At 41.4% G+C, this 14,488-nt stretch overlaps 1 protein-coding gene across 4 annotated transcripts in view; it reads right to left on the bottom strand.

Annotated features, from left to right (window-relative positions):
- Positions 1–14,488, bottom strand: part of LOC134534273 (transcription factor CP2-like protein 1) — a 122,501-nt gene that overhangs the window by 7,303 nt on the left and 100,710 nt on the right. For all 4 annotated transcript variants that reach the window (XM_063372574.1, XM_063372578.1, XM_063372577.1 and 1 more), the window contains 2 exons: positions 2,926–3,064; positions 391–575 (listed from right to left, as the gene is read on the bottom strand). In XM_063372574.1, coding sequence (XP_063228644.1) covers positions 391–575; positions 2,926–3,064 — 324 coding nt within the window. The remainder of the gene's footprint in view (positions 1–390; positions 576–2,925; positions 3,065–14,488) is intronic.

Genomic DNA, 14,488 nt, shown 5'->3' with positions numbered 1-14,488 from the left:
TCTAACACAAAGTATTAAATGTTACTCACTGTAACTGAAACTACATAGTTAAACTTCTAATTTATAACATACATATATTATTGACACATTATGAGACTAGGCTGTTTTTTACTCTCTTGCCTGTATGTATAATAATATAGCTGTCCAGTGAGTCTATCGTATTTACTAAAGTGAAAAGTCTAATACAGCACGCTCGGGACTACGGCTAAGCGGGATTATCGCAGGTCCCAACAGTTTTAATGGCCAACGCCAAAGAATACGAATATCACCCCAAAAAAAAAATCTAAATGTAAGTGGCTCGTTGGTGCCAGATTACAGAACGTACAATTGAGCAGAAACAAACACAGAACAAGATGAACAAGGCAGAGATGACACACAGTGAGCGCTCACCTCGCGTGGAGGGCGTTGTACAGGCGTATGCCGTCCGCCAGGCCACATATCTGTATGAGGTCGTCACGCGTCAGGCGCAGGATGTCGGCCCCCGAGAAGCTCAGGAACATGCGCAAGTACTGGTCGAAGCGGTTCCTCTGCAGCCACTGAGTCGTCTGCTGGGCTGTCGCGTCGTTCGACAGGGGCTGTCGGGAGCAGGGCAACGCTTCAGTCTCGACAGACTAGGGCAGGGTTTCCTCAGAGCGCTCCTACTTGTTCTCTTATCTCCCTCCAGCACGGCAGCAATTGAAGCTGACCACACACCGTCAAGACCCAATGCAATTCAGGTTTATTTCTCAAAGGCAAGTACCATATGAAAATCAAGTACATATATTCATTTTTTTTTAAATCAACCTGTAGCATGAAGAGAAACATTCAAAAATTGATCTAACATGGTAAATAAATTACTTGGGTTTGAAATATCCTGCCAAAAGATTTCCAATAGCACTACACAAAAGATGGTGCGTCAGTATAGAAAGGCAATTACAGCTAAAAATAACAATTCTGTGTGTTCATGCTTAGATTCTGCTACATCAGGAGCTTATCAATAGACAATTAGGGGAGGAGGGAAAACCATGGTTTAAAAATAAAAATAAAGACACTAAATTGTTGAGTCTCTTCAGCTCAGCTTACTTGATTGTTCATGAGAACCTCATGATCTAAAGAGAACAAGAAAACCAGAAGTGACAGTCATACCATGCGCAACATCAAGAAAAAAAAAGATCCCACACATTAGGAAAGATTCTGGTTCTTTTTTTTTTCTCCACTAAAATGTTTGGTTATTTGTAAAAACCGGTGTGCAATACATTTTGTTAACAAGGAAGAAAACCTGATACAAATATATCTAAAGAGAAAGTACAGTTTTGTGTGCGATTTGTGGCAGACACATCAGCAAACTAATTTATGTGTGGATCTGAGGCAGGGTCTATCTGTGTTTGTATTGTTGTAATATTTTTTTTTTATTTATTAGACTTCATTACTTTATGCTGCTCTTGTTTCAATTTGTGGAGCATGATTTTCAGGTAGAACTCAACTTTTGTATCAGCTATGCACATGACTAGTTTTTAAGACAGACTGTAATAATTTTAATGTACTGTAATTTGGCTGTAAATTTTATTTGTTTGAAATTTAAAAGTGTTTATAATCTCCATTTTGATGTATGACATTATATTTGTAACTTGAGACAAAATAACCTGTATAAGTTACTAAAATCTTGAATAAAAAACAAGCAGTATAATTTTTTTTATGAAGGATATACAGTAGTATGTAACTAACAGTTCTTGAAATGACAAAGAATATGGCAGTGGGTCGGGCTTGTGAAACCAGAAACAGATGTTTGTGTGCTATTGGCCAGCAATAACCAGACTCAACTGGCTGGCAACTGTAAACACGGACGTCAACACACCCAGTGCCTCCCTCACTATTATTAGCATTGCTAGACTTGCCAGCAACACACGCAACACATCAGGATAACACAACATTACACACCCCAACTAGTATCTATGTTTGGTGGTCTGAACACAATTATGTGCACCAAAATGTCAATTCATTTTTTATCAACAGTTTCAAACACAATTTTGAATTTATGTAGTCTTGAAACTGATTATGCAGAGTTAAATTAAATCTACACCTGGGCAAATTTTATTACTTTCACTTTGATTGAAAAGGAAACATTTATGAAGAAAATAACGCACATTATGACTGCCATTAGATTACAATTTAACTTTTTTTTTATGTCCTACTTGGAATATCTACCCAGCATGTACAAATTCACTATAAAAATTTAAAAAAAAAGATTATTCTGGACATTACAAAATAAACCACTCAGTGTTCTCGACCTGACTTATACACAAAACAAACCAAAAACTTCTTAGAACACTAGATTTATTTGATTTTCAAATTTTGTCAGCATTACAATTTTTATATAAAAAAAAAAGTTATGTCTGGTCTCTGTTCAAAAACCAAAAACTGGACTACTTTCGTATGACCAAATAAAAAAATCATTCAAAATTAAATAAATACCAGTTAAACACATTCATTATATATTAATCAACTTACAAAGAACAGCAACTTTTTATATTTTACAAAAATTAAAAAGTTTTCACAAAATGAAACCACGAGGAAACTATAATATGACAAAATTCGACTGTCAAAAATTGTTTTAGCCACCATAAATCTTACTTGTTTTCATGACATTCATCTTCCAGTGGATTTACATCTTACATTTCGGACAGGAAATTACACGATTCCAAAATGATCTTGTCAAAATAATGGTCCGTTTATAAAGTAGCAACTTTTCTGTATATATAAAAATTGAGGCATTTATGAGTACTTTTTCTCCCGATAAAAAACTATTTTAAATGTAGTTAAATTAACCGACTGTTCAACCAGTAAACCAATGGTAGTCTAATTGAAACATCGCAGCGCTGTTTTAGAGGATCATACAACATAATGAAAGGGAACTCGAGACTGCTACAACTTCAGACCGGAGCTCACCAGGGACTCGTCGGGCGGGGCGGGCTGCTTGGGGTCCGGGGAGCAGGGCCCGGCCGGCGGGGCGGGCAGGGCTGGCAACACCTGCACCTCGCGCTCCTCCTTGGCCGTCGCGCTGGCCGTGTGGGCGAGCACGGCCCCTCTGCACACAAGTCCACACACCACACTCCCTTCACACTCGACGCTGTGGCTACGTACGTACTCTCGTGAAGAAATACTACAAAAACGGGACTTCACAAGTCAAGTCGTATGAAATTATAAGTCTAGCAAGTTTGGTAAGGCCACAAAAAAAAAATTAAAACAAGCAGGGGCATAACCAGGGGGGGGGGGGGGGGTTAGGGGTTCAACCCCCCCCCCCCTAGCGCCAAATCTTTAATTAATTTCTTATTCATCTCTCAAAAAAATTTAATATTAAAATTAATATAATTTTTACCATTAAAATATTTAAATTTAAGTACCAAAAACTGCTAAAATAACACTATTTTACACCTTAAAATCCAAATTTTCCCGGGGGAGGACACACAGACCCCCCCCCCCCCCGCTTTAATACGGGGGGGGGGGGGGGGGCATGCTTCTTAAAAACCCCCATACACACAAATCCTGGTTACGCCACTGAAAACAAGCATACTTATCTAATTTATACAAAGGGCAGATAACATGTTGAATATTGCCAGTAAATCTACCAACTTGACGTGTGCATCAAATAAATGTAACTACGAGTATCACTGGAAAGTTCAACATGTTATACTCCTGATACCAAGGGTAGGTCCCAAATGAAGATCAGGGACGGGCCAAATTAAATTTTGCTATACAATTATAGTACATTTAGAATTGAAATATTTAGTACACTTTATTTGTGGTTCCAAAACTTCCTGTTATCCATAGCACTGCAGTAAAATAATAGTTTAGTAATTTTATGTAAACTACGATAGAAAAATAAGGAGAAAATCTGAATGTTAATCAGGGCTCAGAAGAGGAGGGGAGGGGGGATACACACTACTAAAAAAAACCTTATCTGCTGTTCACCTGACTGAGGATTAACCAGTCTATTTACAATGAAGAGTTTATTCACACATTAAGGGATCAGATGCAGTGAGACTGGTTATATAGTTCATTCCAGTTGATCTGAGCAGTTTGTAAATGACTTCTTGACAAGTAATTCCTGTCAAATGTACACAATTCAACTTGCATAATTCTCACACCTGCTCCTATTGACAACAGGGTCAAGTTTACAACAAGATACCATGCATTACAGATTATTTTGTGGACAGAAAGATAAATGTATGAAGTCATGGAATTGGCCAATAATAAACTAGAACAGAGGAATTAAGGATAATATAGTACTTAATAATGTAAAACAGTCCCAAACCAATTTTAATACATACAAACTTATGGGAGAAAATGTGTACAATAGCAAAATTTTCATCGAAAATTTTTGCATTCATTTAAGCCAGAACTTTTCTGGATCATTTATTTAAGATGACAAAACTTACTTTTTATACTAGAATAATTCTGATAGTTGCTGCAAAGGAAATGTAGACCCTAATATTATAACTAAATGCCCAAATTCTTGCCACAGCTATAAACTGCCTAATTTTGGAATAATAGGAATGGAAGCTTTTCCAACAACCCATCTAAACTTCCAGAACTGCTTCAACCTACTCTTTCACATGAGTTATAACAAAAAAAAAACGGATTAATCAATGCCAGTTAATTTCAATAGTTGTAGTGCTGATAGTCAACATGATAAATTTTTATAGTCTCTCATAAATTTTATTTACTCCAATACGAAATACCAGTGCTGTAGTTTAAACTCATACGGCACACAATGTTCTGGGTACATTTTTAGATACATAACAATGCTATGTTGAGATGATGTTATGTTCTTGCAACATCGCATAAACGTTTCCGAAACTCGAGTGTTGCACGGGAAGTGTCTCGAGTGCGCGAGATAGGCGTTAAGCTAGTAGCTGTGAAGCAGACGTGGACGGGTCCTGTTAACCGTTCTCTCGGCACGGCCACAAATAGCTCTTCAACAATGACAAAATTGGCTCTCGCCCAATTGCCCGTTTAGCCGGCGCATCCTTCCTCCGCACGACCACAGCTGTAGCTGCTCCCTGTGTTTACACTGGCCAGCAAGCTCTGTCTGCAGCCACCTACCACAGTCGTGGTCATGCTGGTACCGAGAAGATGAGACATCTTGCAATCGAACGCATGGAGGATCCGGACATTCGTAGCTTCGTTAAACGGCAGGTTGGACACCCGCAACACTTGCATGTTATTTGAAATGTCTTCAACCACACATGGTTAGCGGTGATCGCTAACAGCACACGTCCGTGTGGCTGGGCTCATGTGAGATCCCAACACCCTCGTACGACGCACATGCACGAGCTCAAGGGTAGCCAAGTGGTTCGGGACCCAGTCGCCTCAGCCTCTGCGCAATGGCGGTATTGGACTGAACCTACCTTTATCCTCAGTTCGGAGCAAAACATAAAACTCCATCGAATAAAAAAAAAATCCAATCACATTATTTGTTTAGACACACCCCAAGAAAGTAACATTCAGGACATTAAACACTGAACACTGGGATGAATAATCTCGGGGGAAAAAAGTCCAGCCAGGTGTCAACCCCCCCCCCCCCCACCCCCCGTTTTTTTAAAAAAAAAAAATCAAATATGGATGTATAACTACAAATAATTTAGTCTGGATCTAATCTCTTAAGACATTAAGTCTCTTTGGGAGGGATTTTCTGACGTCCGGTGCTGCCGCTCCCGAAGTCAGACCTGTATTAGTACCTGCCCAGAGAATGTTCTTGAGAACATTTATTGTCTTATGAGAACTTGTGTGTTATTTATATTACGGTAGGAGTCTTAAAACAGACATGCAGGCAGGCAGGCAGGCAGGCAGGCGAGCTGGTATATAGCCAGATATCCTTTAGTGGCAACAAGAGAGGACTGTCTTGAAGAAGCGACCATCATCTTTAGAATGCACAAGTGTGACCATCGAGAACAATGCTGGGATCTTCTAGAGTCTCCGCCAACCGATGGCTAGACATTTATGAGCAAGATAGGCATCGCCAGTATGAACATAAATATAATGTACCATTGTACCATTGTGTGGGGATTACACTAAACCAGCACAAAACTACCGAGACACTGCAATATCATCTTCACCCGAGAGCTGGGCATAGTGCAACTGCTTACGTGCATCACGAATTAATTATCTTTTCTAGAAACTAATCGCAATGATCCGGTAACATCCGGTATGTACACGTAGAGCAACTCTTATCCAAGGTGACTAGACGGTCACGTAGTGTTAATGCTAAAGCTGCATTTTAAAATTCTCGGTTCTCCTGTTCTAAAGTCACACTGGGTTGTGACGTACATTATCGCATTTAGTCAGATAATTACAAATTATGGTACTGTTTATTTTTTCCAGCCGATTCCCAGTGGTAAACGTCGACCACCTTTTGAGCCTCTGCACTACTGACTGCTTTAACACTACACACAATTTGGGCAATATTGCGACGTTGACCAGTTTAATTTCTGCGCGGAATTCTGCTACGAACAAAAGCGATCGGTAAAAACAGACGGCCACTACGGCGGTTAGTTACAAGATACATTTTCTGCGTTTCATCAACTCTCAAACGGTGAACTATTTAAAGAAAACGGCACAAGAAGCCACGCAATGACATCGTAGCTCCGCCGAAAGGACGCGGGGTCAGCTGACATGCTCACATGTGCACGGCCCTGAGCGAATGGCGGCAGCGCGGCGGGCGGTCCTTGCAGAGCCGCGCCGAGAGCTTCCCCGCCAGGAGTCGGGAGCGGGGGCGGGGCCGGGGGCGGCGCAAGGACACGGCGACCCTGTTGCCCAGCAGGGCCAGCTGCAGGCGGCGGCGGTCCGCCGCCGGGGACACGGCGTGGAAGAACCGCGCGCTCAACTCCCAGTCGTCGTGCGTCAAGGTGACCGTGTGCACCAGCACGACCCAGGCGCGTCGCTGCGCCGCCATCTTGCCGCAAGTGACACGCCCTACGTGGGGCCGGCCGCGTGCCTATACCCACTTCTCTTGACAGCTCGCCGGATGGTGGGCTGGACGTCAGCTAACGTAGTGGTCCTGGCGGGGGAAGCTGCCGCTCTCCGCGTCGAACAGCTGCGAGGCGACGCGCCCGAGCATCCCTGGGCGGCGCGGGTCCTGGGTTCGAGCCACGGCCGAGCGCTCACAGCTGCGGTCATTCGACGAGCGGCTGCCGACACACGTCGTTGCCTCTTGACTCGCGATCCCACCAGTCCCGCCGTCTCACTCGCTGACTCGCGCTCACTGCTCCGGCCTGCTGGCGACTGTCTGTGTCGCGCGCAGCTGCGAGTGGCTGGAACCAGTTCGCACCGGCCCGCTCGCCCCGCCTCGGGCGCGCTCAGCCAGGGCTGTCCAAACCGCTCCCCGCGGTGCGGTGTTGCCAACCTTGCCACGGGGACTCCAAGCCAGGGCTGCCCAAACCGCTCCCCCGCCGTGCAGTGTTGCCAATATTGCCATGAGGACTAAGCCAGGGCTGCCCAAACCGCTCCCCCGTCGTGAAGTGTTGCCAACCTTGCCATGGGCACTAAGCCAGGGCTGCCCAAATCGCTCCCCCGCCGTGCAGTGTTGCCAATATTGCCATGAGGACTAAGCCAGGGCTGCCCAAACCGCTCCCCCGTCGTGAAGTGTTGCCAACCTTGCCATGGGCACTAAGCCAGGGCTGCCCAATCTCTTCTCCGCCGTGCAGTGTTGCCAATATTGCCACGGACACTAAGCCAGGGCTGCCCAAATCGCTCCCCCGCCGTTCAGTGTTGCCAATATTGCCATGGGGAATAAGCCAGGGCCGCCCAAACCGTTCCCCCGTTCTGCAGTGTTGCCAACCTTACCAGGGCTGCCCAAACAACTTCCCTGCTGATCAGTATTGCCAACAACGCCCAACTAAGCTTTGCGATGCAACAATTACCAGGCAAGCGAATGCTTAGACGCAGTGGCGTAGCCAGGATTTGTGTATGGGGGGTGTTAAGAAGCATGCCCCCCCCCCCCCGGTAATAAAGCGGGGGGGGGGGGGGGGTCCGGGGGTTCTCCCCCGGGAAAATTTTGATTTTTTAAGGTGTAAAATAGTGCTATTTTAACAGTTTTCGGTACTTAAATTTAAATATTGTAATGGTAAAATTTTTATTAATTTTAATATGAAATTTGTTTGAGTGATGAATAAGAAATTAATTAAAGATTTGGTGCTAAGGGAGGGGGGGGGTTGAATCCCTAACCCCCCCCCCCCTGGCTACGCCCCTGCTTAGACGTGTGTATAAATGCAATGTTCAAAGCCTAATTACTTTGCAAGATAAAACAGTTCGGATTTCATAGCTCTCACACGACTGTTCACCACACTGTTCGTTTCACAGGAATTAAAGATGGTATTTTCCACCAGGATTACTTAATTGAGACATTCATAGACGTCTAAAAACCCTTTGGCAGAGTTTATCACACGTGTTTAATTCATAAACTTCATCAAACAGGTTTCCCGGACGCGTATTTCTGAAGTGCACGTAGAACGAGATAAGAGGAACAAAAAGGGAATTCCCAACATCTTAGCAGAATTCATATGGCGAACACAGCTACGAGGTAAAAACCCATTTGTACATTTTTAAATGACATGAAAGCATATTTCGAGTCAGTAATAAAACATTAACATTTTTGGATTTGTACAATTAATTTATGAATTATAGATTCATAATGAATATAAAATCATTGAATCAATATCGATGTATTATAATCGATTTGGTAGGTGCGATTTGGTCGGTGGTAGCTGGGAAGATAACAAGTACCAGTGATTCGCCTGAAGATGACAACATAATTCTTCCCAACATAATGGTAAAAGGTAGCAGGTACATTGTTTTTCAAATTATTTTTGTGCAATATATTTTCCCTATAAATCGCCATCTCTACTTCAAATGAGTCGATTCTGAGGAAGCAATTAATTAATATTTAGTCTTAATAGCTTAAGAAGTTTACCATTTAAAACATTGCAAACAGAGTTTTAATTTTCAAAATAAGTTCTTTCTTTTTGATGATCACTAAAACTACTCTTAAAGAGTTTAGGAAAAATTATTAAAATATTAAAATAACATTACCGCTGCAAATTTATCACAAATGTATATTCAGAGTTGGACCATATTTCTTCCCCTTGCATCCATGTAAAACCTCTGTACATGTAAAAGAAGGGGGGGGGGGGGAATCAAAATTATCAAACGTGGTTGTACGAAATGCAAGCTCCACTATACGAAGGGAGTGTGCCTTGTGAACATGTTTTCTCGCACGCACTAGTCAATCACAGCTTCGTTAGCACGGTCGGCAGACGGATCTGGAATTAACGCATAGAGACCATCCTTAATTAGAGATAGTTGACAGCCCCCCCCCCCCCCCCCCCATCAACACCCACTCACTGTTGGCGTGTGTTTCAACTCAATCTGTATGAAGAGGAGCATTCGGGGAACTTCGTGCTTCGTGTAAAGATGGCTTCCCCCACGCCCTGAATGTTCTATGGCTTCTGCTACAATGTATCGCACGTGGTTGTCAGGAAGAAAACATACAAACATTTATTTTTGTTTGATATAAGTTTTACGTTTACACAAATAAGTCATTAGAGACGTTACACTAAATCACACAAGGCGGAGGAGACACAAGACCCAAAAGATGCCATCTTGGTTTCAGTATCTGAAAGGTTATAAAAATTTAATATCGTTTGGTTTTTAAATTTTGTTTTATTTAGCTACGTTAAGTTTTGTTGTAGTCTGAGAAACTCTCAACATGTGATGTATTCTTTAAACACGACATATTTATCAAAATAACGATAAAAAAGGTTATGGCATACAAACTCTTGAAACCAACATGGCGTCAATCGGCTCTTGTATCACCATCCCAAGGAAATCTTGTCACGCCAGGTGTGAATTCAGGGAACCGCGAAAAACCAAAGCCAAGATAACCGAATCGGAATTCGAAAATACGGCCTTCCGAATGCAAGTTCAAGTCCAGTCCCGTCCCGCCTCGTGACATTCCAGAGCAGTTCGCCAGCTGCCGTTGCGACCATCCCATCTGCAGCTGCAGCTGCACCTGCAACTGCATCTCTTACTTCCTCTTCGACACGGGTCTGCCACGCTCTGGAGCTGGATGACTAGCATGGTCCATGGTCAGTGTGATAACATTGTTCCTACAACGGAGTTAGGATTGCCAGGAATATTTTTAAGCCCGCCATCGCCATACTGTCCCGTCCAAAACACTGCGGAAATGGTTCTTGATAACGTCAGATGATGGTAAGGTATATAAATCGCGAAAATGGCATAAGTCAACTACAATGCATAAAAATAAACTAGAAATTTGTCTTGATAATGAATGGAGGTACTTACCGTAATAACTGCACGAGAAACTTACCTACAAAATATGGAAGTATATAAGTTATTGTTAAAGAAATGTAGGCTACCATGGCTGTGTCTCTACACCCTCTCATACTTAGCAGTGTGCATTGTTTTGGTGTACAACACAATCGTTTTAGACACACTTTGTAATGTAATGACATTCTTAAAATGTAATATTTTAATTTTTAAAGTCAAATTTGGAATGAGAATTATGGAAATACATATTCATGTTATATTTCATCGAGTACATCAACCGATAATGTAATTATTTTTTGTACTTGAAAGAAGCCATCTTAGTTTCAACCCTTTTACCAACAATTGTTATATCATTTAATATTTAAAAAATTGGCTCTGTTTGAACATTGCACAAAATTAATGGAATGCATTGTTGATAATAGTGGCAGACTGCTACAAATAGTTTATTCTGTGAAATAAACATCGGTCTTTAACAATGTAATTTTTTTTAATCCGTCGGAATGCCTACACCTGTTATAATACTACCAACAGAGACTATGTTATGGGCTTAGAAAAATAAAAAAAATTAGTAATATTATAGAATATTAAAACTTATAATGATGTTAACAAGTCGGGTGGTATCAAACTGGCAACATGGTCGCCATATACTTGAGCGTGATTTTTTCTTTTTCCTAACCTAACTAAAACTAAGTGTATTTGGGAGGGGTCCGGGTTAGGGAGGGACCTAGGTGCGTCTCAGGCCGAAGCCTATATCACGCCTTAGTCATGCTGGGATCAGCCGTGCAGGGAGAGGGTCGCATGCATCATGTGCTAGGAGGGGATTGGCCAGCCATGGCAGCGATTGGCGCCATGACTAACTCCCCTCACTCTTAAATCTAGACTATAGAGATAGGTTGGGCCCAGGTAAAACCTGCATAGACACAGGGAAAACCCTGGGCACATTCATGCGGGATGCAAATTGGCATGCATTACGTGTAGGAATTTACAGGAGACAGAGGATGGTCTGGATGAAGTGTTGGACAGAGTGATTTAAATGAGGAAAACATTTAAATTTTTTAATAACAAGGTTGCAAACATTTACTTTTGAAAAGTAAACGACTTTCAGGTTGTTATGTTGCCTCTACATCCCGCACAGTTCTCGGATTTCCAAAGAAAATAAGAGCGTTCGTTGCAGGATTAAGTTGGCACTCTTTATCGTCCTTGCTTTGTGCTACTAATGTACTAATTATATCAGCGGCGGATGCAGTTTTTGTGGAGGAGGGCGGTTGTGTAGGGCGCCTATTTCTATATCACACGTGCATATGCATGCAACTCAACGAGCAGTTTAGATATGCATACATGTAAACAATGATACATCACGTGTGCCTATTGTTTCCTCGCTAAACGACGGATTAGTTCGAAAATAGTGCACGCAGAAAAATTAACATAAACTACCTCTCCGTTACAGCTTTAAAAGAAATAAAAGGAGAAGTGGGTTAGGAGTGAATTTTTTTATCCTCCCAGATCCGACAATGCTTACTGGCCATTCGTTAAAAACAAATAAAAAGAAAAGGGCTTAGCTTGAAGTTTTGTCGTCAGGAAATGACACGAAACAGGCAAGCTGGCGAGAACCATCGGGAAGGCCGGAATCAAAATGGCCGGCCGGGATTGGGAACGGGGCCCTATGGGGCTAGAGTTGGGAGCCCTTCCATCGCACCACCTCGCTACGTCGACACCAGGGTATTCCGAACCGTAACCGATTTTCACAACCGGGAATTTCATTCCGAACTACTCTTCAACGGAACCGAGAATTTTCGGTACTTTCGGCACTAGGTATTTTTTTTATTAATGGTGTAGTAAAAACGTTATAGTGACCAAAAAGTAAAAAAGATAAATTTTTGTTACAATTTTTTACTGCAAAACGTATCTACTAACTTGAACAAGTAATTTATTCTCAGCCTTAATCTCAATCTTTAACTGGGGAGGGGGGGGGGGGGAGGGGGAGAGAGAGAGAGAGAGAGAGAAAAAATCGTTTTAACGAGAATGCAAAACCACAGAATTATTACCTTAAAATAACATTTATTCTTTTCACAAAAAACTTAAAATGGAAAAATACCGTTATTTAAAGACTACTGGCGCAACAATCACAGGCACACATACACATATCAGTTCGAACACAAACTGCCGACTGTGAAGAGTAACGAATGAAAGTAACCTTCGCGCGCAATAAAAATTTAAATTTCATGCTGTCGAGTTCCGAAAGTACTGTCCCTCGCGAACACGCTCAAGCCGGCCGCGAGGCTGGGGTCTCGGGCTGTCAGGAGACGGCGGTTATCGCCGTGTTGCAACGTGTTGCAACGCCAGACACAGCGCGGAAATGGTGCTTCACCGCGCCTGATAACGGCTACAGAGTCGCAGAAAGTCACTGCTCACAAACAGAGTAGGAGTTAAGGAGCCCCCAATAGTCAGAGGCGTATCTGTATCAGCGAGGCGGGATGATAAGCGCGACGCTCGCTGGTGCTTCTAGCGCGGTGTCGCCTCTGGACTGGCGCGCGGTCTTCTCCGAGTGCATAGAGCAACTATGAAATTTGAGTGGTGATCGTGACATTAAATGGCGGAGAAATGAAAATAAAAGTGTCATGCAAGTCCCTTGAGTTTTTTTCTCTCAAGAATCTGTACCGGATATTTCAAGTCTAAAAATAATTCTGAAAACACGCACTTTAGGCATTTCACTCTTCTAATTAAAAAAAAAAAAAAAATCCCCTTTCACACAGCCTTCAGGCGTACGTAGATTTCGAAGTACCTATTTCTTCTGGAAATATTTTGGACACTTCTATAAACTCCTGGAACATTTTAAGAACTTAATGTAGCCTACATAACATCCGTATGTTCGCCAATATATATAAAAAAGATCGATTTAACATTTTCTCATATTTCATGCAGCGAAAATATTTATTTTGAAGATTTTAACTTAAGACATCCAGCATTGAATACATCATATTATGCCTACTAAGGTAGTTATATACAATTATTTTTATTTTAAAAAATAAATATTTTTCTTCCCTTGCACTAATGCGTGGTCGTATAATTGTTTTAGACAAAGGTTTAAGGTTTGGATTAATATGGTTATTAATAAATTTCGACAAATTAATACTAAGAAAGTTTCATTTATTTTTTTTATTGCAACCCATGTTTTTACGGTAATAGTTCGTTTCATCAATAATTGTTTCAGCCAAAGGTTTTAGATAAAGTTTAGGCGTTTTACAATAAATTATAAAGGATTCGATTGTAGATATCTATTACGGAAAGTAATGACATTTTATCTTTCTACCCTTGTTATTATACCCCTTGCATTAATGGTATGTATTAACAAAAACTGTTTCAGACAAAAGTTTAAGCTAACAATTATATAAGATTTACAAACATTTGAACGGATTTAATAGTGTACCTACTAAAAAGTTATATATTTTATTCTACCCATAATTATTCAACCCCTTGCAGCAAAAATTCGTCTGATCAAAAATTGTTTCAGATATATTATGGACGTTACAGCGATTTTTACGTTTTTCAAAAAACCTTCCCCATTTCTACTCCTTTATTGTCGGATATTGCCCACTAACGAACTCGACCAAGATTATTCAGTAGTATGTTTCTATGTATGTTTGGAAGTGATTTGTGAAATCTGGTGGGAATGCCTACAGATAAAAGTGTCTGGCTGCTATAAACAGTTATCCTAGGAAGTCACTGGCGGTTAGCGACGAATTTATTTTGACGTGACGTCTAATAAAACGATGACCGCCGGCTGCACGCACGAAAAAGGATGAATCATTGTCCCGTTACGGTTTGTCCCGTTACGCTCATTGTACGCTTGCGCCGCACCTATTTCTCTTCCACTCGATTGGAACAACCATCGATTTGACTTTTTCGAGGCACATTAAACTTGAAACACTCCCATTCGTTTCCTACTTTTCCTATCATCGTCCTATCCTTAACAGAATAACACAGATTGGAAGAAGTTAAATAGCAAACACGTATAAAATTTACCTATAGTTATAATAATCTGTTCGTTAAATTAATGAACATATTTGAATTAATGAGTGCAAATAAAAGTCAATTTATCAATTAAATTGTAGATTTCATTTCACTCCTTCTTTGTATCCATACAAAATAGTGATAATTCAATAAA

Source organism: Bacillus rossius, chromosome 7 (assembly GCF_032445375.1).
Source record: "Bacillus rossius redtenbacheri isolate Brsri chromosome 7, Brsri_v3, whole genome shotgun sequence".
Lineage (NCBI taxonomy): Eukaryota > Metazoa > Arthropoda > Insecta > Phasmatodea > Bacillidae > Bacillus > Bacillus rossius.
Note: the sequence above shows the minus strand (reverse complement) of the source record. Positions and strands in the feature narration are given on the sequence as shown.